Source organism: Schistocerca gregaria, chromosome X, assembly GCF_023897955.1.
Source record: "Schistocerca gregaria isolate iqSchGreg1 chromosome X, iqSchGreg1.2, whole genome shotgun sequence".
NCBI classification, from domain to species: Eukaryota; Metazoa; Arthropoda; class Insecta; order Orthoptera; family Acrididae; genus Schistocerca; species Schistocerca gregaria.
The window spans coordinates 831,560,743-831,588,096 of NC_064931.1; the positions used below are offsets into that span (position 1 = coordinate 831,560,743).

General features: G+C 37.9%; 1 protein-coding gene across 4 annotated transcripts in view; it reads right to left on the reverse strand.

The window, feature by feature from the left end:
• Positions 1-27,354, reverse strand: part of LOC126299335 (WD repeat-containing protein 7) — a 324,063-nt gene that overhangs the window by 101,400 nt on the left and 195,309 nt on the right. For all 4 annotated transcript variants that reach the window (XM_049991168.1, XM_049991166.1, XM_049991167.1 and 1 more), the window contains 3 exons: positions 24,979-25,080; positions 2,603-2,815; positions 709-985 (listed from right to left, as the gene is read on the reverse strand). In XM_049991168.1, the coding sequence (XP_049847125.1) occupies positions 709-985; positions 2,603-2,815; positions 24,979-25,080 (592 nt within the window). The remainder of the gene's footprint in view (positions 1-708; positions 986-2,602; positions 2,816-24,978; positions 25,081-27,354) is intronic.

Sequence of the window (27,354 nt, forward strand, 5' to 3'; positions counted from 1 at the left end):
GGGGAGGGGGGGGGGGAAGATGTGAATAAGAAGATAATTGGCATAGAAATGCATGCACTGTACTCACATATAACAGAAATTAAATAAATAATTTAATAAGGTAGCTATAATGAAAGTTCACAATTAGCTAACAACATGCTCAAGGTTTTTTGTTGATCAGTGACTAGTTGAGACACAAAATAGTAAGTCTAAGTTTCATTGGAAATGTAAATGTAGAATGAGAGAGAAATCATAAACTGAGGGGAATAACTAAAACCCAGTGATATTCAATATGAAGTCGTGAACCGACAGACAGATTCCACTGGCAAAGAAATGAACGAGCCAGTAGTTCTGTAAATAATTCATTTTACTCCACAGTCAGAGATTGTTGCAATGCAAACAACCACATTATTCAGGAAATACAGGTCTGAAAGTTGTTTTGTTGAAAAGATTCCAAACCTGTATGTGTTGCAATGTTAAACTGTCATAGAGCAGAATATATCGTCAGAGACAGGAAAACCAGTTTGACAGCCTGCTTACATAACATTACATTTGGAAATGATTTTTTATGCACATAAAGAGATACTTTTGCTTGTTTCTGTCATGTTAATCGGATCATACAACCCATTAAGAAATTAATTTATGAGGTTATAGCAGTTTTTTATTTCTGACCATTCTCACTCATGCTTATGTCAATAGAATATGGCAGAAAAGAAATATCATACATACCTGTGCAATTTTCGGTTACGTTCCTGTTCAGGTACGAAGGTTGCATTGTTCATGGACATCAGGGTGTTAGCAATAGCAATGATGGCAAGAAGATGATTAGTAGTGAGTGTTGTACTCAGTTCCCAATGTATACGTGATGTGAACAAGCGTGTCAGCCTTTCAAGACGAAGAGCATCTTCTGGTAAATCTAAAGCAATTGGTGATACTTCTACTTCAGCCATTAGTTCTGCATCATCTACACTTGTCTGCCATGTTGGTAGCAGTAAACTCATGTGACCTGCAAAGTGTCAAAATGTACAACAAAATATGCAGGAAATAAAGTACTTTCCTTAATATCAAAATTAGGAGAAGATAAGAATTTAAAATGAGCAAAGCACTCAAATGTGAATATAATGAAATAAAAGAACAATGATATCTTTCTTCTTTAGGATATTATCTGACTTAACACAGCTTGACTTACACCCTCAAGCTCAGGCAAAGGAAGTTCGAGGTCTAAAATCATAAAATTCTGATAAATACACCACACTGACCAGTGGAATTGTGTCTATTATCGAAATACTAAAATGACTTTCATAATATAGTTAATTAAACACACAAAATAAATGCTATTTATGTGTGTTGTTTTATTCTGATAAGCTCATGATGAAACATGATGGGTACCATTTGTCTTTTTGTCAAGTGGTCAAAATATCTAATACATGCACACAGTTCCAGTTTTTTGCCTAGCCATGAAAGAAGTGTTACACATGAAGGAAACATCAGAAAATCAAGCAATTTATTCCATATGAGCAATGATGAAACAAATGAATTATTCCAAATAGAGACTAATACAATAATTTAACTGCCAAAAGACACAGGTCTTTTATGATGCACCTCAATATTTTGTGTGTTTATGAAGTATTGCCTGCTGTGAATTCACAATTAACTGTAACTGACATTTGCAGGATACCTTTTTGTTGACCACCAGATGACCTTAGCACATGTGTTTCCAATCAATGAAATATTAGTTTATCCAAAAGCCATGGAAGGAGAAGCATCTTGTTGTGCAGTGCAGACAGTACAGACAGTATCAAAATTTTCAGCAAAATATGATCAGGTATCACTATACCAAAGAAATCACATTGTTTTCACTCTGCAGCTTCCCTGGAGCTGAAAACATTTAGGGACAGAGATTATGTATGTTGAAATGCAGTTGTGCCCAAATGCTGCACTGTCATCACTATGACCCAAAAGCTAGCAGATACTGGTCCAATAACATGACTTGCTACTGATCCGTATGGCCCAAACTGTATTTGTCAATTCACAGTAGCATGAGGCACTGACAGTTCAAGGTCATGGTGCAGCATATAAGTTTGAGCATAATACTGGATAAATCAAAGGCATGCACTAGGGAGAAGTAATGAGTTACTGCCAACACTCATAACTATTAGGAGATGTAGCTCTGAAAAGGAACTGTCACTTCTAAACACCTGAGAAGGTCACAACCAGTATATTGTTCAATATTCAGCTGATTCTACACTGCAACAAAATGGTTGTAAGAATGTCTTCATCCTCACAGTACAGAATGAAATGGTTCTTTTTCAGTATGTTCATTTGACAGACATGTCACTGACTGGGTATATGCAGGATGTGGCAGGGTACGTCTCTTCTTTGGAGTAAGTAATGGTGACCTACAAAAGGAGATAATACAGCCCATCAGGCAATATTTCAGAAACATATCAAATGTGTCTTTAGTTCGATATTCTGAGATGCATAATTAATTACTTCATCTCAGTACAACTTCAGAAAATTATGAGTGTATGAAAATGATTTGGTTGTATCACACTAGTGATAATTTACTGATATTTATAACAAGCCAAAACACTATTATTATTTCAATAACTACATTACTGACCTCCTTTGGAGAGTACACCAAAAGAAACGGGAACCATTGGCCGCAGCAGACCCAGTTTCTTCTCACAGACTTTGTCAAGATCAGGATCCATGTCCCAAGCGTGCATCAGTGACAGAAGAAGTTGTGCTGTTTCCATAGTAATGTTGGTCTCTAGCCCTGCCACAGCACGAGGCTTTGTCTTTGAAGAGGTTTCATTCCCATTTTCAGTGCCACCTGTTAATAAAATAAGAAACACTTGTATCAGATGCTTACCACTAGACTTTTTCCACACTGTATAGTGCATATGTATGTGTCAAATAGTTTTAATTTATATAGGAGATGCTGAATTGCAGTTATATTTCTACACATTAACCAAGTGTCTTTCAATTGAAGAGGTCATAAGAAAATCAGCCCTTGTCAGAAAATTACATTTTTTCAAGATATGGATAAAACATTGTACATCATCGTATATCATCTCCTTATCGATTTTATTTTTTATATTATTTCATAGGCATATCAAAAACATTTCTATGATATGTCTAACTTACCTTTCAGCCTACCTTCCAGCAAAAATTTTTCAACTTACAGTACTCACTATACGGGTTGCTTTTGTCAGAAAGTTTAGCTGTGAATAAGAAAGAATGACACAACAGCTGCAGTAATTAGATTTCATTAACCTAACATACCACAGAACAAAAGATTGTGTCACATTAAAGGGGCTTATAAATGGAAAGAATCAAACTCTCTGGTCCTCTCTGCTACTGTTGTCAAGATCCAAATATGTCCTAGTTTGGTCTGTCTGCTTTTTCTTCACAGGCAATCAGTGTATTGAAAAAGTTTTGGTTCTCACTCATCACAAAAGGAAAAAGTGCTCTGAAGTCTTGAGCTTTTGACTTCTTAATCTTGATTACACTGTTATAAATCCAACTGAAAGCCAACTCGTGTAGAATATTCACTTTGTTTTGAGCTGCAACAGTACACTAAGGTCCTGTATAACTGGCCCACACAAAAATTTAGCTCTTGGAGCTACCTTCTTTATACATTTTAGCCCTTTCAGTTTAACTGTTTTCTTTGCAGATGGCTAAAAGTAGCAATCAGTAAACTTTTTCATACTGATATCATGAGTGGTCTTCCTCCCAGATGGTGAAAGGTGCTGCATGGTGTCGAGATGTAATGACTGTGTCCCACACATCAGGAACATCAGTGACTTGATTCAATTTTTATGTGAAATTAACGAGAAATCCTGATCACTGAACAAGAAAGAATGAACACTCATGGGAGAGAGTTAAGTTATTCTGTTTGATATTTCCAGACTGTGCAGCAGCATATACAGAAAGCACATCACTACAAAATGTTTAATCTTGAGACAGTACATCCCGGAAAGGGTACGAGTCCTTAAAAGCAGAGAGGTTTGTGTGCACACATCCTGTTGTAATATTAGTAGCTGAATCAACGAATGTTTTGTCAGCCAAGAAATGTGTTTTAACAGCCATGGAGACTGAGCTGACGCCCACTAGCTTTATGGTGTCATCAATAGGTCAGAGGCCCAGGCCGTGTGGTGAGAAAGACCTGGCTGGTAGTGTGGGCTTGGAAGGGTATCTGCCATGGCCAACTTAACTGAATAGAGAAAATTTAGCATGCAGGTAACTCTATTAAAAACTTAACCCAACCAGTGACAGAAAAGCCAGTAACATAGTTACAAAGACAAAATTTAGATGAGTGTGTGGATGAAGATGCATCCTCACTACAAAGTGTAATTTTCACATTATTTACTATTAAAAACAATATGTATAAAATAATCTTTAAAAATTAATATCTCAATAACACACTAAGTGATTCTTACATAGTGTCTATGGCTATATATCAGTGAGCACTATCAAACTGTTATAGCAGGTTTTTTTGTTAATATTGCTTACTTTAAATTAGCAGAGGTTGAAAATACCGCTTCAGTTGTAAATTACTTTATTTTCACACAACCGGTTTCGGACTGTTATAAGCCCATCCTCAGGTGTCGTAACTGTGCTGTGGTCCCCGAGCGCTGTGTGTACGGGACTCACTGCTCTGCACTCATATGCAGCACACCGCAGCTGGTACACGCAGTGCTCTACGACACCTGAAGATGGGCTTATAACAGTCCGAAACCACTCGTGTGAAAATAAAGTAATTTACAACTGAAATGGTATTTTCAACCTCTGCTATAATGCTCAGTTGTGGATGTTCCTCCAACAGGATTGTTTGTTATTTTAAATTATAGGCTGGAATGTATGTACCGAGCATAAAACTCGAATTACCTCAAAAATAAGGTTTATAATACTTAAAGTACTAGCAGCATTACTAAATAGATATTATTAGGGAGGCATGAGGTTTATTGGTTTTAATTGTATTTTTAATTGACAGCATAACAATGCAAAGCAATGTGTACATAGACAAAATCTTTGTTTGATCAAACCATTCCAGTTACAGAAAAACTACGATGAACAATAGAAAGCTGATGAAATTTACCTCCGAACTGATATATAAAACACCGCGCGCGCGCACACACACACACACACACACACACACACACACACACACACACACACACACACAAATACATAAATATATATATAGCACTACATTTATAGTTTTAAGTATGTTTTCAGGAGTCATAAGTGTTTCTTCTTCTGAAGAAGTGTGAGAGTTTGACTCACACCAATGTGAGGATATAAATAACAGCAGCCATTTTTGGGTGCACTTTGCATTCATCCGGCAGTTGGAGACGAGGTCTGGCGGAGACATGACACATGTGTGGTAGTAAGTCATGTAGCGAGTGTATCACAAATATTTCTAAGTATCTGGTCATGAACTTGAGATCTGTGTGTGTGTTTTGATAGCAAAAACTCTTTAACTTGTGTGGACTTAGAAGACTTCACATCAGACAAACTGTTTGCAGTGGGGACTTGTCATATTCACGTGTGATGATAGTGAATATATTAAAGTGTATTTCGGGTTAGGTGATTTAGTCCAAAGTTTAAAAACTTTTCCATGGTCAATTATGAGAGTGAGCCACACTTAAAAATTTGTTAATTTGTGATTATGGTTCCTTTAGTTTACACTTGTGGTAAAGGAACTTTAATTATTTTTTGTGGATGTTCAAACATTTACCATAAACATATGATCCTGTTCAGTTTGTTTAAACCCTCACACAAATGGTTATCAATTTAGTAATGAATGATCATTAATGGTGGAAAGTAATATTTTATTATTTTGAATAAACTCAGTTTGTTACAAATTTCAAAATGTTATTAAGTAGCAAACACTATTTGACTGAAAAATTTCTGCCTGCTTATACTGAATGAGTGACTGACTTTATTTAGGGTTAATGTGACAGACAAGTTGGCTGATCCCCGAGCAATGACGTAGTGAACATTTTAATACACCCAACCATGCATTACAGAGGCCCTAAGAACAGTGTTTTTTCTAGCTTTTTGAATGTTTTATTTGCAGTGATGCACTTGGGTGCTCATGAGTCATTAATTAGTGAAAGCAATAGGGGTTAGCTTCTCCCTTATTCATACATTAGAATTAATTTAAGTGTACCATTGCATACGTTGGTTACATCTGAGTCAGCCAGGGAACATTTTACTTTTCACAATATCAAAGCCTAACATTGCATTCTGGCCAGTGTTTTCATCTGAAATCAAAACTAAATTTCTTTCCAAACGTTACCTATTTTTCAAGTAATGAAAGAATAAAGAGGTCATTTTGTTCTGTCCCCTCTTTGCAAGTCCATGATATGTGGACTTTATGGTCTTATTGTTGGAGAGATTGTGAACACCAAAACCACAGTACCATAGCTGTTTGAAACAAAATATTTCACTACTTGTTGCTAAGATACAGACAGGTTTTACGTGTAGTCTAAACATATACCAACCAAATAAATGTCTTGAATTTTTGACTCCATTCAACAGTATGCAGAAAAAAGTTGTTTCCTTTGTTTGGTTGTCGAGGACTGAAAGCATCACAATGTTTTGCATCTGTAACTAATGGGACTGGATATTAGTTCATCTACAAACTTTTCTGATAGAAAAAAATTTACTGATGGAGAAAAGGAAAGAACATAAATAGCAATTACCTGCAGACATCAACATGTTTGACAGGAATATTTCTGCCAATGTGTCTTACATTTTTTGATCAAAGCTACAATTAGCAGGCTATTTTGAAACAGGATTTATTGTCATAAACAGATACTGAGAGGCTAGTGGCTCATAAGTTTGTAACCACTGTAATTATTTTTTTATGAACCAAATCTATTCATTTGGGTGTCATTGGAAATTTTTATTTTACATAATACCTATTATCATACTTTCCAACATTAAAAAAATGAGAAGGGTGTTTTTCGTGTGTGTGTGTGTGTGTGTGTGTGTGTGTGTGTGTGTGTGTGTGTGTGTGTGTGTGTGTGTGCGTGTGTATCTTATTTGTTCCCCGATGTAAATGTTAGAGATAACATAAAGTAGTCGCTACCTCTTTTTTCTCCTTACAGATTCTTCATAATACATCTTTGACAGATAAGAATGTCAAAAAAGTTTCAGTCATCCGGTTCTTTAGCCCAAGACACACACTAAGTTTAGAAATCACCAAAGAAAACAAATGTTCTATATGCTTTTTGTCAACAATGGTGACTCGTAAGAAAAGTAATAGGAGCAAAGAAATCAATTTAATAGACATGTCAAATCTGAATCAAGATGATGTTGAATAACTGAAGCTTAACTTAATGAAAGCTGTGAATTACTTGGAATTTCACAATTTAAGGTTACCAAAAGAATAAAAGGCAAGTTCCTGAATACATTCAATCCAAGTCTTGTGCCTCAGCATTAACCCTTTCAGATTCTCTGGCTACAACTGAGTACCTTAAATTTTACTGTGTCATGGTGTTCAACATTTTCATCATGTGCAAGTGCTGCCAAACATTGGGCATCACTATGAAAATATCAGCAAATCAGTGTCAGCATGTGGAGTAGCTTGTGACAGTGCGCAGCAGCTTGTGACCACCAGACTACACGGACGTGGTTGGTTTGCTATATTCCCCTGTATAATTTAAGTTTGTTATTATTATTTTGCATGGTAATTATTGAATTGTCAATTTATTATTTATTGCAATAGAGAATATTTTGTAATTAGTTATTTGTCCATGAAATGCAGCCAAGTGTACAAATTATGTTTTGAAAACTGGTAAATATTTTTGTATAAATCTTGCATCTAAAATCAACTAAGAGCATTACCATATAAATAAAAATTTTCCTACCTTCATAAAAAATTCATGTCTGAAAGGATTAAAATGCCAGTGAATAGCATCATAAGTGCTACATGTTCCAGTAGAATGTGTGTCTGAAAAACATGGTAGTGCTGAATGCACAGAATGTAATAGTTTAATGCAAAAATTTCAAGAACAATTATCCAGAAGGTGTATAAAGAAAGACTGCAAATACTTTAGCACCAACGTCATAGGGTACATATTTTCTTAACATTACTGAATAAGTGCTAGGTATTACTAAAATAAGACGATATTTTGTTAAAAGGAAGCTAGGCAAACAGAAAAGGTAAAGCTGTGGAGACAAACATCCAGATCACCCCTCCCCCTTTAGTTTTTCTTTTTCTCCCTATAGTGATAATGTAGGTTGAATTTCTGCTAATAAGAAACATTGTCTGTCTGTCTGTCTCTTCAGAAAATGGCAAAACAGTGTATAACTCAAAAAGCCTCATTTTGCATAAACTGAAAGATGTACGAGGTGTGTTCAATAAGAAACCAAGCTTTTGAAACAGTGCACTAACCAGCAGAGAGTGCACACTGCAGCTACAGAGTGCACCTAGCGGCAGGTTTAGACAACAAACTACCATTTGCCTCATGTTGCTTAGACAATTATCAAGTGAACCACAACTGCTGAAGCAAGCATGTGTACAGCCAGCAAAACTTTCACAGAGACATTTCAAATGCTTAGCCAAGTATACGGGGAGGACTGTATGAGTCGCACGCAGTGCTACAAGCAGTTTAAACATTTTCAAGAGGGCACTATCTTGGTCTGTGACAATTCCAAGCCTGGACGTCCTTCCACATCAACCGATGATGGCCATGTGGATAGTGTTTGTGCTGTGATTTACAGAAATCATCGTTTAACTGTTCAGGCAGTTTCTAAGGAGGTCAACACCTTGCTTGGTGTATTAAGAGTAAAAAATCAGACGACTGAACAATGGAAAAATGTTGTTTGGAGTGACGAACCACATTACACAATGTGGCGATGTGGTGTCAGGGTGTGGGTATGGTGAATGCCCAGTGAACGTCATCTGCCAGCGTGTGTAGTGCCAACCGTAAAATTTGGAGGTGGTGGTATTATGGTGTGATTGTATTTTTCATAGAGGGGGCTTGCACCCATTGTTGTTTTGCTTCAAATGGTTCAAATGACTCTGAGCACTATGGGACTTAGCATCTGAGGTAATCAGTCCCCTAGAACTTAGAACTACTTGAACCTAACTAACCTAAGGAATCACACACATTCCAGACTGAAGCACCTAGAACCACTCGATCACGCCAGCAGGCTATTGTTTTGCATGAAACTATCACAGCACAGACCCATATTGATGTTTTAAGCATATTCTTGCTTCCCAATGTTGAAGAGCAATTCAGGGATGGCAATTGCATCTTTCAACATGACTGAGCACATATGCCTAATACACAGTCTGTGGCGGAGTGGTCACATGACAATAACATCACATCTCATTAATGGACTGGCCTGAATCCTACAGAACACCTTTGGGGCGTTTTGGAATGCTGACTTCGTGTCAGGTCTCACTGACCAACATCGATCTCTCTCCTCAGTGTACTCTGTGCAGAATGGGCTGCCATTCCCCAAGAAACTTTCCACCACCTGACTGAATGTATGCCTGCGAGAATGGAAGCTGTCATCAAGGCTAACGCTTGGCCAACACCATATGGAATTCCAGCATTACCGATGGAGGTTGTCACAAACTTTGCAGTCATTTGCAGCCAGGTGTCTGGATACTTTTGATCCTCCCTCACTTATCCCCCCCCCCGTCTCTCTCTCTCTCTCTCTCTCTCTATCTCTCTCACACACACACACCATTCAAAAATACTTTTATAGCTTGTGCTTTCTGTGTATCTCTGCTTTTTGTTTGTGCATGTACCCAGTAGGTGGCAGTATCTGTTTGAAGAAATAAGTTTATCAGAGTGTCAGAATGTCTTTGAGAGATAAAGGTAATTTATGTTTGTTTTCAGCCATTTTGAACTGGAATGTGTTTAGGTTATGCTAATATACCAAACACTGTCATATAAGTAATTGTTTATTATATTAAAATAACACAGCAGTACATATTCTGCAACAACCTACACTTTCACATTTTAAATGGATTGATTTCATAGCTTTTAGGTGTTTAATACTGTGTTTCCTGATCATTACATATATTTTCCCACCCAAGAACCATGGACCTTGCCGTTGGTGGGGAGGCTTGCGTGCCTCAACGATACCGTAGGGCAACCACAGCGTAGGTGCAACCACAGCAGAGGGGTATGTGTTGAGAGGCCAGACAAACGTGTGGTTCCTGAAGAGGGGCAGCAGCCTTTTCAATAGTTGCAAAGGCAACAGTCTGGATGATTGACTGATCTGGCCTTGTAACATTAACCAAAACAGCTTTGCTGCGCTTGTACTGCGAGCGGCTGAAAGCAATGGGAACCTACAGCTGTAATTTTTCCTGAGGACATGCAGCTTTACTGTACGATTAAATGATGATGGCGTCCTCTTGGGTAAAATGTTCCAAAGGTAAAATAGTGCCCCATTTGGATCTCCGGGCGGGGACTATTCAAAGGGCGCAGTTAACAGGAGAAAGAAAACTGGCATTTTACGGATCGGAGTGTGGAATGTCAGATCCCTTAATCGGGCAGGTAGGTTAGAAAATTTAAAAAGGGAAATGGATAGGTTAAAGTTAGATATAGTGGGAATAAGTGAAGTTCGGTGGCAGGAGGAACAAGACTTCTGGTCACGTGAGTACAGGGTTATAAATACAAAATCAAATAGGGGTAATGAAGGAGTAGGTTTAATAATGAATAAAACAATAGGAATGCGGGTAAGCTACTACAAACAGCATAGTGAATGCATTGTTGTGGCCAAGATAGATACGCTACTACAGTAGTACAAGTTTATATGCCAACCAGCTCTGCAGATGACGATGAAATTGATGAAATGTATGATGAGATAAAAGAAACTATTCAGGTAGTGAAGGGAGACGAAAATTTAATAGTCATGGGTGACTGGAATTCATCAGTAGGAAAAGGGAGAGAAGGAAACATAGTATGTGAATATGGATTGGGGAAGATAAATGAAAGAGGAAGCCATCTGGTAGAATTTTGCACAGAGCCCAACTTAATCATAGCTAATACTTGGTTCAAGAATTGTAAAAGGAGGTTGTATACATGGAAGAACCCTGGAGATACGAAAAAGTATCAGATAGATAATATAATGGTAAGACAGAGATTTAGGAAACAGGTATTAAACTGTAAGACATTTCCAGTGGCAGATGTGGACTCTGACCACAATCTATTGGTTATGAACTTTAGATTAAAACTGAAGAAACTGCAAAAAAGGTGGGAATTTAAGGAGATGGGACCTGGATAAACTGACTAAACCAGAGGTTGTACAGAGTTTCAGGGAGAGCGTAAGGGAACAATTGACAGGAATGGGAGAAACAAATACAGTAGAAGAAGAATGGGTAGCTTTGAGGGATGAAGTAGTGAAGGCAGCAGATAATCAAGTAGGTAAAAAGACGAGGGCTAGTAGAAATCCTTGGGTAAAGGAAGAAATATTGAATTTAATTGATGAAAGGAGAAAATATAAAAATGCAGTAAATGAAGCAAGCAAAAAGGAGTACAAACGTCTCAAAAATGATATTGACAGGAAGTGCAAAATGGCTAAGCAGGGATGGCTAGAGGACACATGTAAGGATGTAGAGGCTTATCTCACTAGGAATAAGATAGATACTGCCTATAGGAAAAATAAATAGACCTTTGGAGATAAGAGAACCACGTGTATGAATATCAAGAGCTCAGATGGAAACCCAGTTCTAAGCAAAGAAGGGAAAGAAGAAAGGTGGAAGGAGTATATAGAGGGCCTATACAAGGGCGATGTACTAGAGGACAATATTATGGAAGTGGAAGAGGATGTAGATGAAGATGAAATGGGAGATACGATACTGCGTGATGAGTTTGACATAGCACTGAAAGACCTGAGTCGAAACAAGGCCCCCGGAGTAGACAACATTCCATTAGAACTACTGACGGACTTGGGAGAGCCAGTCATGACAAAACTCTACCATCTGGTGAGCAAGATGTATGAGACAGGCGAAATACCCTCAGACTTCAAGAAGAATATAATAATTCCAATCCCAAAGAAAGCAGGTGTTGACAGATGTGAAAATTACTGAACTATCAGTTTAATATGTCACAGCTGCAAAATACTAACGCGAATTATTTACAGACGAATGGAAAAACTTATAGAGGCTGACATCGGGGAAGATCAGTTTGGATTCTGTAGAAATGTTGGAACATGTGAGACAATACTGTCCCTACGACTTATCTTAGAAGAAAGATTAAGGAAAGGCAAACCTACGTTTCTAACATTTGTAGACTTACAGAAAGCTTTTGACAATGTTGATTGGAATACTCTCTTTCAAATTCTGAAGATGGCAGGGATAAAATACAGAGAGCAAAAGGCTATTTACAATTTGTACAGAAACCAGATGGCAGTTATAAGAGTCGAGGGGTATGAAAGGGAAGCAGTGGTGGGGAAGGGAGTGAGACAGGGTTGTAGCCTATCCCCGATGTTATTCAATCTGTATATTGAGCAAGCAATAAAGAAAACAAAAGAAAAGTTCGCAGTAGGTATTAAAATCCATGGAGAAGAAATAAAAACTTTGAGGTTTGCCGATGACATTGTAATTCTGTCAGAGACAGCAAAGGACTTGGAGGTGCAGTTGAACAGAATGGACAGTGTCTTAAAAGAAGGATATAAGATGAAGATCAACAAAAGCTAAACGAGGATAATGGAATGTAGTCGAATTAAGTCGGGTGATGTTGAGGGAATTAGATTAGGAAATAAGACACTTAAAGTAGTAAAGGAGTTTTGCTATTTGGGAAGCAAAATAACTTATGATGGTCGAAGTAGAGAGGATATAAAACGTAGACTGGCAATGGCAAGGAAAGCATTTCTTAAGAAGAGAAATTTGTTAACATCGAGTATTGATTCAATTGTCAGGAAGTCGTTTCTTAAAGTATTTGTATGGAAGTGAAACGTGTATGATAATTAGTTTGGACAAGAAGAGAATAGAATCTTTCGAAATGTGGTGCTACAGAAGAATGCTGAAGATTAGATGGGTTGATCACATAACTAATGAGGAGGTATTGAATAAAATTGGGGAGAAGAGGAGCTTGTGGCGCAACTTGACTAGAAGAAGGGATCGGTTGGTAGGGCATGTTCTGAGGCATCGAGGGATCACCAATTTAGTATTGGAGGGCAGCGTGGAGGGTAAAAATCGTAGAGGGAGACCAAGAGATGAATACACTAAACGTATTCAGAAGGATGTAGGTTGCAGTAGGTACTGGGAGATGAAGAAGCTTGCACAGGGTAGAGTAGCATGGAGAGCTGCATCAAACAAGTCACAGGACTGAAGACCACAACAATCCCCACTCCCCCCATGAAGCACAGAACTTGCCAAGGTGGACTGGCTTGTGTGCCTCAGTGATATAGATAGCTGTACCATAGGGACAATTGCAACAAGGGGCATCTGTGGAGAGGCCAGACAAACAAGTGGTTTCTGAAGAGGGCAGCAAACTTTTCAGTAGCTGCAGGGGCAACAGTCTGGATGATTAAGTTATCTGGCCACATAACATCAGCCAGCAAGGCCTTCTGTGCCCTTACTGAAAAAAGCTAAAAGCGAGGGAAAAATTATAGACATTTTTTCTGATGGTACACAGCACTACTGTATGATTAAATGATGATGGTATCCTCTTGTGTAAAAAAATACTCCAGAGGTATAATAGTGCCCCATTTGGATCTTCAGGCAAGGACTGCATGGGAAGATGATGTCATCAGGACAAAGAAAAATGGCATTCTAGGGGTCAGACAGATAGGTAGGTGGCTTAGAGAATTTAAAAAGGAAAATGGATAGGTTGAAGTTAGATATACAGTGAATTAAGTTTGGTGGCAAGATGAACATGACTTCTAGTCTAGTGATTACAGTTTTATAAATACAAAATCAAATAGTGATAATGCAGGAGTAGGTGTTATAATGAATAAGAAAATACGAATGCAGGTAAGCTATTATGAAGAGCAGAGTGAATGCATTATCACAGCCATGACAGACATAAAGCCAACATCCACCACAGTAGTTCAACTTTATATGCCAACCAGCTCCACAGATGAATAAGAGATTGAAAGAATATATGGTGAGGGAAAATAAATTATTCAGATAGTTAAGGAAGATGAAAACTAAATTGTGGTGGGGAACTGGAATTCAATAGGAGGAAAAGAAAGGGAAGGAAAATTAGCAGAATAGTATTAACTGGAGTAAACGAATGACGAAGGATTGCACCTGGCAGAATTTTGCACAGTGTGTAATTTAATCATTGCTAACAATTGGTTTAAGAATCATGGCAGAAGATTATTTATGTAGAAGAGACTTGGGAACACTGCCACATTGCAGATTGAGGGGGGGGATTAGTTTTTAACATCCTGTCAATAACGAGGTCAAGAGACAGGTGCAGATTTAGTATATAATGCTGAGGCAGCGACATTGGAACCCAGTTTTAAGCCTTAAGACATTTCCAGGGGCAAATCATAATTTATTGCTTATTAACTGTACATAAAAGCTGCAGGAATGGAAAAAAGTTAGGAAATTAACAAGACAGGAAGAGAAGACAAGAGAACAAGCTGAAAGAGCCACAGGTTGTTGACATTTCTAAAGGGAGCATTAGGCAACAACTGATTGCAAGTGGGGAAAGGAATACAGCAGAAAAGAGAAGCAACTGTATGAATCTCAAGGGCTCCAATGGAAAACCAGTACTAAGTGAAGAAGGAAAGTTGAAAGGTGAGTAGAATATATGGATGGGCTATACAAGACAAATGAACTTTAAAGCAGTGTTATAGAAAGGGAAGAGGAAGTAGATGAAAATGAGATCGAATATATGATTTTGTGAAGAGATTTTGACAGAGCACTGAAGGACTTAAGTCAAAAAATGCCCCTGGAGTTGACTACATTCTCTCAGAAAATTTAAATCCTTGGGAGAGCAAGCCTTGACAAAGCTATTCCACCAATTGCGGAAGATGCATGAGACAGGGGAAATACTCCCAGACTTCAAGAAGAATGTAATAATTCTAATTTCAAAGGAAGCATGTCCTGAAAGGCATGAAAATTTCTGAACTGTCAGTTTAAGAAGTCATGGTTGTAAAATACTGACACGAATTATTTACCAAAGAATGGAAAAATTCATAGAAGATCACTTTGGGGTCTGGAGAAATGTAGGAAAATGTGAAGTGATAAGTGATACTTACCCTGGAAAATATACAGGGTGTGCATAAAGTGCAGGAACATTTTCAATTATTTACTGCACAAGTACCAAACATTGCACAGATATCATACACACGTCATTTTGGGGAGGGGAGAAGGTTGGTTGAGGGAGGTTTAAAGGTCACTCAGACCTGAGGACAAGAGGGGGCCACCTGTTCTGAGGATGAATATCATGTTATTCATCATATATAATTTTTATTTATTCTGTCACACTATTTCCTTCATTTTAATTTTATTTTTTCATCCTCATTCTCTTAGCTTCCCTCCTGCCCCCTTCCCTTTTTTCTCTAGCACTTACAAATCACTATTCATTCCTTCTTTTCTTAATCCATTTTTTACTTACCACTCTGTTGTAGTCATGTCTGGAGTGAAGCTGGCACAATGCACAGTGCTGCTAATTTGCTCTCTTTCATCCCTTTGATAATACCCTCCCTTTTGCCCTCCCCTACAATCATATTTCCCCTCCTCCTCAGAGCAAGTAGGTTTCACTTGTCTTAGGGGAGTGACACGCTACTTCTTTTTAACCTACCTACCACCGTCCCTCCCGCCCTCCTTCCCCCCCCCCCCCCCCCTCACCCTCTTTCTCCCCTTCTGGTGGACGAAACTATTAGTTCCAAAAGCTAGGATAGTGTTGAGTATTTTTTATATTTGCTTACTGAGGGTATTGATATCTTCTTCCTAAAGATAAGTACAAGCCATTAATGTAGCTTCATAATTTCAGTTTTCTTAAGTTTTATATAAAAGTGGTGTGAAACAAATGAATAGAATAAATGCTCTTTGTTTTTTTAGATTAATAGTAAACTTGTTTGAAAATATGTATAAAAACGTGTTTACCCAACATATCAAAATCAACAATACAGTCTACTAATCTAGACTTAAAGAAGACGAAATTACTGTATGCATGAATTACTTAATATTTTAGCAATTATTCCCTTTTTCAATTAAGATGACATGTATGATATAATTTTGTAACTGATCTATGGATGACTAAACAATTAAACTGACTAGCTAAATATTTAAGCTCAAGGCAACCATACAGAGTGACACAGTTGATGCTTTAAATTGCAGCTAAGCTACGTTAACTTGCAGCTGTGACTGATGTAAATTTTTGACTAAAATGTTATTTTCAGAGTAATTATTTTTCCACCATCCAGAATATATTTACTTATTAAATTTTTATGACTGGGATTCACTGTTATGTAAATTCATTTTCAAATACATCATTGTCACCTCTGACCCAAAACAACGTTTATTCATAAAATGCAATTTCAGCCGCGCAGGTGTGTGTGTGTGTGTGTGTGTGTGTGTGTGTGTGTTAGTCCATGGAATATGCTCAGGTGGCCGAGGCAGTCAAGATGCCCACTCATGTCAAGCGGAAGATCTGGGTTTGAGTCCAGAACTGGCACAAATTTTCATTGTCACCAAAGCACAGTGCATCCAAAGTTTATCCATATTCACAAATGAAAATATGAGACTGTATTTCATATGGTTATAGACTGCTGCAGTGCCTGTTCCTTCAGACATGCATGGATATTCTGAAGGGCATTACAAAGTACACTGCAACAGCACAGGCACTGCAATTTGGTATTAGTAAAAAAGTGGTTAGAATTCAAAGGTGCACACATTTTTCTTCAGAAATGAAGCACATTCAATAAATTAAGTACTTCCAGTGGTATATGACAATAATGACTTGGCATACTTTATTATAAATATTTTCTACAAATTAGTAAAAGATATTAGTTTTTAGTGCAAAAACAGGCAATGAGATAGCCTAATAATCTGACTAGGACCAAACAACAAAGGCATAAAAGTCAACTGTCTAGCCTTTGCAGATGATATGGTTCTACTACTACAGAGCTGTGAAGAAGCCACAGAAAAGACACTCAAACCACAAAAAAAGGGCAGAAAGAATAGGTGTCAATAATCACCTTCGAAAAGGCCAAGATAATGACAAACATAAAAATCCATCAAAAGGTTGTCAAAGAACTCAAATATCTTGGAGACTGTATCAGCTGAAATGTCCTTAAGAAAAAGGCAATGGCATATAGAAGTAGTTAAGTTTAACTGGCCTCCCACACTCACCAAAAACACACAACAAAAGCTAGCTCTGAAGGAATGCAAAAATTACACATTACAAAATACTTATCAAACAGGAAGCTCTTTATGCAACTGAAACACTGCCCATCACCAATTAGGCCAAGCTGAAAGGCTGGAGGACAAAGAGGGGTGATATTAATAAAAATCCTTGATCCAAAATCCACAACAGAAATTAAACCTTTTACCAAACTACCGGAAAATTCTCAGACACAACGAGGGAAAGAAGAAATGATTTTTAGGAACACATTTTTAGTAACACATTTTCAGAATGAACCAAAATAGATTAACAGAATTTTTTTGACCACTTTCACAACAAAAAACCCAACTAAATTTGTTTAAGAAAATGAAAGAGGACTTAAGAGAAATCCAAACCACATAGAATATGATCATAGAAAAATATTTCTTTGTGTAAGTGACATTACTGTCATCAAATTCAAGAATTACGATGTGAAAAATGTAACATTTATCACTTCAATGTTACTTTAGCTGACAACTGTATTTAACGAATGGACTGATGATGAAATGCAAGTTAAAAGAAAAAAAAATTCTTGCTAGTCTTTCAATGGTATAAAAAAATTCAACAAAACTCTAAAATCAATTATTGTGTATAGAGGTAGCAACAGTGGTTGGATGGAAGGTGTTCATTTGATTTTCGTACCTAAAAAAGATTGACATTATCATGAAGAATATTTAAGTTCTGCCTGTACTGCAGTCCACTAGCATTACAATTATGGAGAATTGTTTCATATCATATATTCAAGTTTGAATCAAGATTGCAAAAAAAAGTTTTGAAAAAGCAAGCCATTCTAAAAATGGGTGTACGATAGGGAGCCAATGTCTAGCCTGCTACAATTAACCTTAAATTACTTAAACAAGTTAATCATAATCTTGTAGACTATTACATTGTTGTTGAAATGGCAAAGGCTACAGGTCACACTGTCACTAAGTTGCTGCTGCAGCACTGGAACTTGAACCTTATAGAGCTTAACTGAACCAGTGTAAAAGGATGTAATGCTAAAAACAGTAACACATTCAAGCTATCAGCACACCATGATATCTGATCCGAATCTTTATACGGCCATGGTCAAAGAGGTTTCTTGCAACCAAATCTAACACATTTCTGTCAAGGGTGGTTTTCCTATGTTTCAGGTTTTGCTTAGTCTGGCATGTCTGAAATTGTAGCTTTCTCGTTTATTGTAGGGTCATTAATATCTCCTCTATCTGTTGCACCAAGACGGGGCATGTACATACACACAACTGTAAAGTGAGCTTCTCTTTGAATTTTGCAGCTACTTTTGCTGATTTGTTTGGTGGTAGTTATTATTTTTATTAGTTAATCTTACCCAAATAATTTTGCAGAAAGACTCAGTTTCTACCTAAGCAGATTTCAAGTTTCTTGGCTACTGCTCTGACTATGCCACTTATTTTCTGAGTAGCCAATTATGATGGGCCTATCTATTTCTGGTCTTGGCTAACTTAGCCATTTTCTTGCAAATGTTTTTACAGTTGAACATTAATATCATCATACAGTAATCTTTGCAGGCCCTCTTACATGAGCCATTTTGGAGGATCCTCCAACATTCAACCCCACAAATAAAGTCTAAAAAGCACAACTGAGGTTGTCACAGTATTGGCTTTTTCTGTTTTCAGGATTTCATTCAGCACAAAATCAGAACACACAGTTCAGAGAAATGCATCAGATTGTGAATTTCATCAAGCAACACAGGCAAATCTGACCACATCTGAATTTCTCTGCCTGTTACTGAAACAAATCAAATTTGTATACTTTTTCAGTTACAGATTATAGTTTTTATTTCTTTTTCTCATATATCAGATTATTAATTTTGGTCAGAAATTATCATCTTCAGACCCTATTACCCAGTTTGCTAATAACAGTGACTCAGAATATGTGAAATTCGTACAGTCATAACAATGAGCAAAACAAGTTTCATCATATTTACACAAAATTTTAAGTACAGAGCCCACAACTGTGCCATGTGTGCCTACTCTACGAAGAAACTTATTAGATCAGCAGATTTAATATACCACACCACACAAGCATCTACTGGCAACATCAGCTAAGAAGGCGCATTTTGATGGAGAATTTTGGCACATTGTCTTACTGACTAATTGACCACAAACAGGAACAATTATCTTTGTTCAGAACTGAATATCGAAGCAACAGAATATGGGGAAAAAAGCAGAACAAAGGGCTTAATCACAATGAAATTTCTGATAACGCTGCCACAAAGACTCCCAAGAAACCAACAGTGTCACTTGTGGCATGACACAGTTTGTCGGCAAATGTGTGCACAGGATGCTATAATATGCAATGTGTGGGTACCAATCTCCTCTTGGCTCTTGTTTATGGATCACCACTGGTAGTATTATTTCTTTATGTTGCTTTCTTTTAGATTTTAATTTATGAATTCTTACATTATTACATTCCTTGTGAACCAAAGACTTAAAAATCTTTAATTGTATGTTGTTGTTGTTGTTGTCTCCAGTCTCTAGACTGGTTTGATGCAGCTTTCCATGCTACTCTACCCTGTGCAAGCTTCATCATCTCCCAGTACTTACTGCAACCTACATCCTTCTGAATCTGTTTAGGGTATTCATCTCTTGGTCTCCCTCTACAATTTTTACCCTCCACGCAGCCCTCCAACGCTAAATTTGTGATCCCATGATGCCTGTGATCCCGTGATGCCTCAGAAGATGTCCTACCAACCGATCCCTTCTTCTCGTCAAACTCCTCTTCTCCCCAATTCTATTCAACACCTCCTCATTAGGTATGTGATCTACCCATCTAATCTTCAGCATTCTTCTGTAGCACCACATTTCGAAAGCTCCTATTCTCTTCTTGTCCAAACTATTTATCATCCATGTTTCACTTCCATACATGGCTACATTCCATACAAATACTTCCAGAAACGACTTCCTGACACTTAAATCTATATTCGATGTTAACAAATTTCTCTTCTTCAGAAACGCTTTCCTTGCCATTGCCAGTCTACATTTTATATCCTCTCTACTTTGACCATCATTTGTTATTTGACTCCCCAAATAGCAAAACCCCTTTACTACATTAAGTGTCTCATTTCCTAATCTAATTACCTCAACATCACCCGACTTAATTCGACTACATTCCATTATCCTCGTTTAGCTTTTGTTGATGTTCATCTTATATCCTCCATTTAAGACACTGTCCATTCTGTTCAACTGCTCCTCCAAGTCCTTTGCTGTCTCTGACAGAATTACAATGTCATCGGCGAACTTCAAAGTTTTTATTTCTTCTCCATGTATTTTATACCTACTGCAAACTTTTCTTTTGTTTCCTTTATTGCCCGCTCAATGTACAGATTGAATAACATCGGGGATAGGCTACAACCCTGTCTCACTCCCTTCCCCACCACTCCTTCCCTTTCATACTCCTCGACTCTTATAACTGCCATATGGTTTCGGAACAAATTGTAAATAGCCTTTCGCTCCCTGTATTTTACCCTTGCCACCTTCAGAATTTGATAGAGAGTATTCCAGTCAACATTGTCAAAAGCTTCCTCTAAGTCTACAAATGTTAGAAACGTAGGTTTGCCTTTCCTTAATCTTTCTTCTAAGATAAGTCGTAGGGACAGTATTGCCTCACATGTTCCAACATGTCTGCGGAATCCAAACTGATCCTCGCCGAGGTCGGCTTCTACCAGTTTTTCCATTCATCTGTAAAGAATTCGCGTTAGTATTTTGCAGCTGTGACTTATAAAACTGATTGTTCGGTAATTTTCACATCTGTCAACACCCGCTTTCTTTGGTATTGGAATTATTATATTCTTCTTGAAGTCTGAGGGTATTTCACATGTCTCATACATCTTGCTCACCAGATGGTAGAGTTTTGTCAGGACTGGCTCTCCCAAGGCCGTCAAGTAGTTCCAATGGAATTTTGTCTACTCCCGGGGCCTTGTTTTGGCTCAGGTCTTTCAGTGCCCTGTCAAACTCTTCACGCAGTATCATATCTCCCATTTCATCTTCATCTACATCCTATTCCATTACTATAACACTGTCCTCAAGTACATCACCCTTGTGTAAACCCTCTATATACTCCTTCCACCTTTCTGCTTTCCCTTCTTTGCTTAGAACTGGGTTTCCATCTGAGCTCTTGATGTTCATAGAAGTGGTTCTCTTATCACCAAAGGTCTCTTTAATTTTCCTGTAGGCAGAATCTATCTTATTCCTAGTGAGATAAGCCTCTACATCCTTACATTTGTCCTCTATCCATCCCTGCTTAGCCATTTTGCACTTCCTGTCAATATCATTTTTGAGACGTTTGTATTCCGTTTTGCCTGCTTCATTTACTGTATTTTTATATTTTCTCCTTTCATCAATTAAATTCAATATTTCTTCCTTTACCCAAGGATTTCTACTAGCCCTCATCTTTTTACCTACTTGATTCTCTGCTGCCTTCACTACTTCATCCCCCAAAGCTACCTATTCTTCTTCTACTGTATTTCTTTCCCCCATTCCTGTCAGTTGTTCCCTTACGCTCTCCCTGAAACTCTGTACAACCTCTGGTTTAGTCAGTTTATCCAGGTCCCATCTCCTTAAATTCCCACCTTTTTGCAGTTTCTTCAGTTTTAATCTAAAGTTCATGACCAATAGATTGTGGTCAGAGTCCACACCTCCCCCTGGAAATTTCTTACAATTTAATACCTGGTTCCTAAATCTCTATCTTACCATTATATAATCTATCTGATACCTTCTAGTATCTCCAGGATTTTTCCATGTATACAACCTCCTTTTACAATTCTTGAACCAAGTATTAGCTATGATTAAGTTGGGCTCTGTGCAAAATTCTACCAGACGGATTCCTCTCTCATTTCTCTTCCCCAATCCGTATTCACGCACTATGTTTCCTTCTCTCCCTTTTCCTACTGATGAATTCCAGTCACCCATGACTATTAAATTTTCATTTCCCTTCACTACCTGAATTATTTCTTTTATCTCATCAGACATTTAATCAATTTCTTCATCATCTGCAGAGCTATTTTAAACTTGTACTACTGTTCTAGGCATGGGCTTGATGTCTATCTTGGCCACAATAATGCGTTCACAATGCTGTTGGTAGTAGCTTACCCGCACTCCTATTTTTTCATTCATTATTAAACCTACTCCTGCATTACTCCTATTTGATTTTGTATTTACAACCCGGTATTCACCTGACCAAAAGTCTTGTTCCTCCTGCCACCAAACTTCACAGTTTCTCACTATATCTAACTTCAACCTATCCATTTCCCTTTTTAAATTTTCTAACCTACCTACCCGATTAAGGGATCTGACATTCCACGCTCTGATTGTATGTAAAAAAGACAAAAAGAACATGTTCCTGTTCCTCAATTCTAACAGTAAATGGACAGCTTTGCTCAACAACCAAAACATTTACCAACTCATTAATTGCTTTCTCATAATATGTGGGCCATCATCATCCAAAAATCTTGAAAACAAGAAGAAACTAATTTAAAGTTTTGATGCTGTGGGTTGTCATATTACAGCTATCTGTTGATAATTCTCAGAGATTCAAAAACTTGAATGCACTACTCAATGCGCCTTTGTAACAAACAATGAGTTTCATCGATATAGTGTATAAAATTGACATGTCTTGCATTCCAAGCTCAACAATGTCTGCTTTTCCCTGGAGTAAAAGGTTATCATACATTTTTGAAAACAACTGTTCTCACTTTTCACTCCCCCCCCCCCCCCCCCCCCACCCAAAATCCCTCCTCCCATATCCCATCCCTTCTATGCTTAGAGATTGCATAGGGGGAGGGGACTGTAGGGAAGTCAAAGAAAGCCAAACAAATATATCCTTTATTAATATTATTAAAAATTCATGGAACAAGTCTGTGATCTATATTTAAAAAAGGATGATGCACCACTTTAGAAAAAATATTTACTGCATGGTGATACCAAACTGTGTTTCATAAATTGTACATTTTGATCTAAACACCAAGGTCAAAAGTTATGAAATACACAGCTCAAAAGAATAAGGGGACCATGACTCCAGTGTGTGCTAAACTCCGCTGAGCAATAACTGAGGACTGGGTATCTTAGCAAATTATACCTTTATCTTTATCAAATTAATTACATAAACAATCATTACATCATCATTCCTTTACATAACAAGAACTGAAATGTCCAACAGCTGTCAAAAACAAAGTGGAAACAATCATTTTCCCATCATACTGGGTGCTTATCAATTGGATATTGAGAGCTCCAATAATGTGTACGCCCTCTGTGAACATTTATCACCAACCGACACCCACATGGCATGCTCCATGTGAGCCACACGGTAGTATTCATCCTCATTCTTCAACAAGAGCCCTTGAGAGATCTTTGAGAGGTTGTGGTGGAACATGACTGCCACAGACATGTCTGATACCATGTGCCACACATGCTTGATGGGATTTAGGTTGAAAGAAATCCCTGGAAATGCCCACCACAAGGGCCCTGGCATTATCGTGCATGAGACTGAATTCAGAGCTACCACCATAAGCAGCAGCCACCATATAATCCAAGAGGATCTGTTGGATGTACTGCCTCATTTTAAGGTGACCATGGACAACAAAAAGATTTGTATGGCTGTCAACACTGATGCCTCCCCATACCATCACATAGTTTTGGTCAAATTTGTAGATTTATTAGACAACATTTGGCAGGTACCACTCACCACAACATCATCACAGGATCACCACACATGAACGAGGCCATCACCTTGCATCAGATAATATTTGAACTCGTCTGTGAATAACATTTTTCACCACTGACGAAGTTGTCAGTTGACATGGGAATAGCAGAACTGAAGATGAGCTGTGAGATGACGTAGTGTCAAGCAGGGTACTCCAACAGGACATCAGGGTCATAAGGGTCATAAGGTCATTCCTCATAACCTGTTCCTTACAATCTGATTGGACACAGCAGCTCCAGTGACACTTCTGAGAGCGTCTTCCAATGCTCTGGCAGTAGCCATACAATGCCTCAGGGCAGAAATGACCAGATATTGGTCTTCGTCTCCCTGTAGTGTGGGTGACAGATGGTGAGACATTGGCTCTTCCGCAACACAAAGAAAAGTCCATCCTTATTGGATCAAACAGACTGCCCTTGTAACTTTCACAGCATTATGATGTTGCAGTACATGTGCTTGATCAAATAACGACCACAAATGACAACTGCTGTCTGGGTATCTCACTAGAGAACATTGGGACACTGGTGCTACCTTCCCTCTGAGGGGTCACCTGATACTGTAAAGCATATCACAGCTGATAAATGGCAAATGACTTTGGCTGTTACATACATTGAAAGAGAAGATCTCTGACTACTCAAAACGATCACTAGTACTGCCTGTTTCAAAACAGATTCAACATAACATTGACACACATGTTCCATGTACATATTCTCGTGATTCTTTTGAGCAGTGTAATATAATAAAGAAGTACACACTAAGCAATTTTGACAGTATTATTCATAAAGCTTATCTGCCTTCATTCAGAGCACACACTGTATTCCTTGCTGCCCTCCTTCTTCTTACACTATGCAGATATGCCCCTTACCCAAGACAATCACATATATGCCACCTAGGATGTTCTGTCATTCCAACCAAACTCCTACATGAGATAGTCTTAAATGTGCACAGTGAAATTACATACCTTTTCCTTCAGGCTGAGCAGGTTTGAAGCTAACATTTTCAGCTTTTGCTTGAAGCTTTGTTTGAACATTTTCAGCTCCCTCCTTCATTTTTGCCAATATGCCTGTGGAAGTTCACAAACATTTTTTCACCACATTCTGTAATGTACTAAGCATAAGTACAAAACATACATAAATAAAACAATTGAGTCGAATGAAGTATGTATCCTAATGTTCTTCATTAGTTCCAGAATCAAATGTAACACTGTGCAAATAACAGAAAGACAATACTATTTACACAAATATCACCTGGAAGGTCCTGGTGGAATGTAATAATTGATGGAGTAAACGTAACAACTCAGTAAATGGTAGATGTGTTTACTCATCAAAAGGCTAATAAACAAAACAAAACTGATCTGGGCATCATACTCAAAAGCACTGTTTAGAGTTCACATCTTTGTTTTATTGTAAACAAGTGACCTGTCTCATCTCTGTGAGTAGCACGAAGTAACTATGGCTGGGTGACTTGTCTAGCATAGCGGTCATACATTACATTCATAAACCTTCCCAGTGAGTCAGTCTATCAGTGAAAACAGTATTAAAACCCCTACAGTAGTCCCTGAGATTAGCCTTTACATACAGGGGACAATAATTAATAATATATGAGGAGCTGAAACACAGCGTCACTGTATTGCAATATTTGTCTGGAGTATAGCCATGTATCGTACAAATTTAGACAATAAGCAGTTCACACTAAAGAGAACAGAAGCGTTTGAGATTTGGTGCTACAGAATATTAGATGGATAGATCCAATAACTAACAAGGAGATACAGAATTGAATTGGGATAAAAAAGAAATTTACAGTACAACCTGATAAAAGGACCTTTTTTTAAATAGAACACATCCTGAGGCATCAAGGAACAGACAATTTCATACTGGGGGGGATGGGTGTTAAAAATTATAAAGTGAGACCTAGGCATGAATACTGTTGAATTGGGATAAAAAAGAAATTTACAGTACAACCTGATAAAAGGACCTTTTTTTAAATAGAACACATCCTGAGGCATCAAGGAACAGACAATTTCATACTGGGGGGGATGGGTGTTAAAAATTATAAAGTGAGACCTAGGCATGAATACTGTAATCAGGTTCAAATGGATGGAGGTTGCAGTAATTATTTAGATACGAAGAGACTTTCACAAGATAGAGTCTATCAAACTGCTGGCACTAATGTGCATTTCGAACAACTGTTTCAGCGTCATGATCGGCCTCTTCTTAATGCGGCTGTTAGGTGCGTTAACAAGGGGCTGGGGAGGGCGCTGATGGCAAGGGCACGGGTCACATCTCAGTGGCGGCAGTTGGGTCTATCAGTAGATTGGGTTTCGCAAGACATGGCCTGCACCTCAATAAGTATGGGAAGGAGAGGCTGGCAAAGCTTACAGGTGACAGTGTAGTGGGTGATGGTGGTGGTGGGATCACTAATGGAAAAATTCCTGTAGTAGTTGGTGTTAGAGCTGCACCTTATTTAGACTGACGTCAGCTGATAGGTATACCTGCTTAAAGGAAGTGCCTCTAACTAAGGGCCCACCCTCCGAGGATGTAACGTTTCCAAGTAGAGAAGGAATTAGTATATTTCATCAAAATATAAGAGGTATTAGAGATAAAGTTAGTGAACTGCTTATAGATGTTGACTCTGAAATTATTGGTATATCTCAGCACCACTTAAATAATTTGACAATTCAGAGGCTTCCTTTACCAGCATACACATTAGCTGGCTCTTTTTCAAGGAGCTCCTTGCTGGATGAGGGAGTGGCTGTGTATGTAATAAACAGTATTCCATTTGAGTCCATAGACATATCACGGCACTGCACTGCAGAGATATTTGAATGTTGTGGAGAGGAAGTTGAATTTAGTGAACCTAAACTTCTAATTGTTTGTTGTTTATAGGTCCCCTAGCTCTGACATCAGAGCATTTCTGTTCAATTTAGAGAGGGTTCTTGATTCACTTTGTAGGAAGTACCAGAAATTAGTTATATGTGGCGACTTCAATAAAAATATTGTATATGATGGTGCAAGAAAAAAAGGATGTTGGCAGATTTCATAAATTCATATGATCTGATGCAGACTGTGTTTTTTCCAACTAGGGTGCAGGGGAACAGTAGAACAGCCAGAGGCAATATTTTTATTCATTCTTCAATACTAGATGGGCATTCTGTTAGTAAAATGGTTAATGGCCTTTCAGACCATGATGCACAAATTTTAACACTAAAAGGCTTTTGTACTTAAACAAATGTCACATATAATTACAAACTATGTAGGAAAGTTAATCCAACAGCAATAGTGTGTTTTTTAAACCTTGTAAAGGAACAAAAGTGGCAGGATGTTTATAGTGCCGATAA